Genomic DNA, 985 nt, shown 5'->3' with positions numbered 1-985 from the left:
TGAGGTCTTCCCCATAGCCATCATGGAACTCTTCATCTTCAGAAGAGGAGGAGTCAGTGTCTGAACTGGAGGAGGAGCTGTTGCTGTCAGAATCCGACACTTCACCTTCCTTAGGGGCTGAGCTCTCAGCTGAACTGTCTTTGTCCGAACTGCCTGATGAAGCAGTTTTATTGACCTGTTTCTTCATGGTTCCTTTCTTCTCTATTTTTCTGGCCTTTCCTTTCTTCTTATTTTTATTGCTCCCGAACGTCCACTCATCATCACTGTCCGACGTCTCAGAGTCTGAGGAGGCTGCAGGCTGACTCACAGGTGGCTCCTTCTCCTCAGAGTCACTGCGCTTCCGCTTTGCCAGGGACAAGAGCTCCTGACCCAGGTTCTCGTCACTGCCGCTGTCCTCCATGTCCGAGTTGATTGCCACGCGGCCTTTCCGCTTCTTTGCCATGGTGATCCCCCGGCTCCCACGCCGGACGCCGCCCAGACTCTCCTCTAGCCCGTCTGCCAGTGGGACAGTCACTGCCACTGCCACCGCCGTGATGTTGGGGTCCAACCCCAGCAGGTCCAGGGGTTCCCAAAGGTATGGACGAAGTCGGCGAAGAAGGAATGATACGGACACAGCGTTCAGTTGATCAGCAGCCTAACCAGATTCTCTAGCCAGGATTTAGCCAGGATCTCCAGGCAGGTTCTGTCTCTACTTTTCCTGCTACATCTGTATTTATACCAGTTGGTCTTAATCCTATCCATTCTATTCCAATGGTTAGGGCATTTGTTATCTCCATTCCAGGGAGTAAAGATTAAGTAGCTTAAGCATGATTGTTCGTAGTTAAAGTGATTAACTACCTGCCTGGCACTTAGTTAAGGGGTTTTACTGATAAAAATCCCCACTTGGGGAAACAAACTTTTTCGAGAGGTAACTTTGGTTAAAACACATAGCACTAGGGGAGCAAACGTATTAAGAACAGTATGCCATATATGCCAGGTCCCTTGA

At 49.8% G+C, this 985-nt stretch overlaps 1 protein-coding gene across 1 annotated transcript in view; it reads right to left on the bottom strand.

Moving 5' to 3' along the window:
- The window catches only part of LOC106724981 (RNA polymerase-associated protein RTF1 homolog), a 2,267-nt gene extending 1,825 nt beyond the window's left edge, over positions 1-442 (bottom strand). The window contains exon 1 of the mRNA XM_014534304.1: positions 241-442. Coding sequence (XP_014389790.1) covers positions 241-442 — 202 coding nt within the window. The remainder of the gene's footprint in view (positions 1-240) is intronic.
- Positions 443-985: the final 543 nt, after the last annotated feature.

This window comes from Myotis brandtii, unplaced genomic scaffold (genome assembly GCF_000412655.1).
Source record: "Myotis brandtii unplaced genomic scaffold, ASM41265v1 scaffold1282, whole genome shotgun sequence".
Lineage (NCBI taxonomy): Eukaryota > Metazoa > Chordata > Mammalia > Chiroptera > Vespertilionidae > Myotis > Myotis brandtii.
This window is presented reverse-complemented; position numbering and strand designations above follow the sequence as displayed.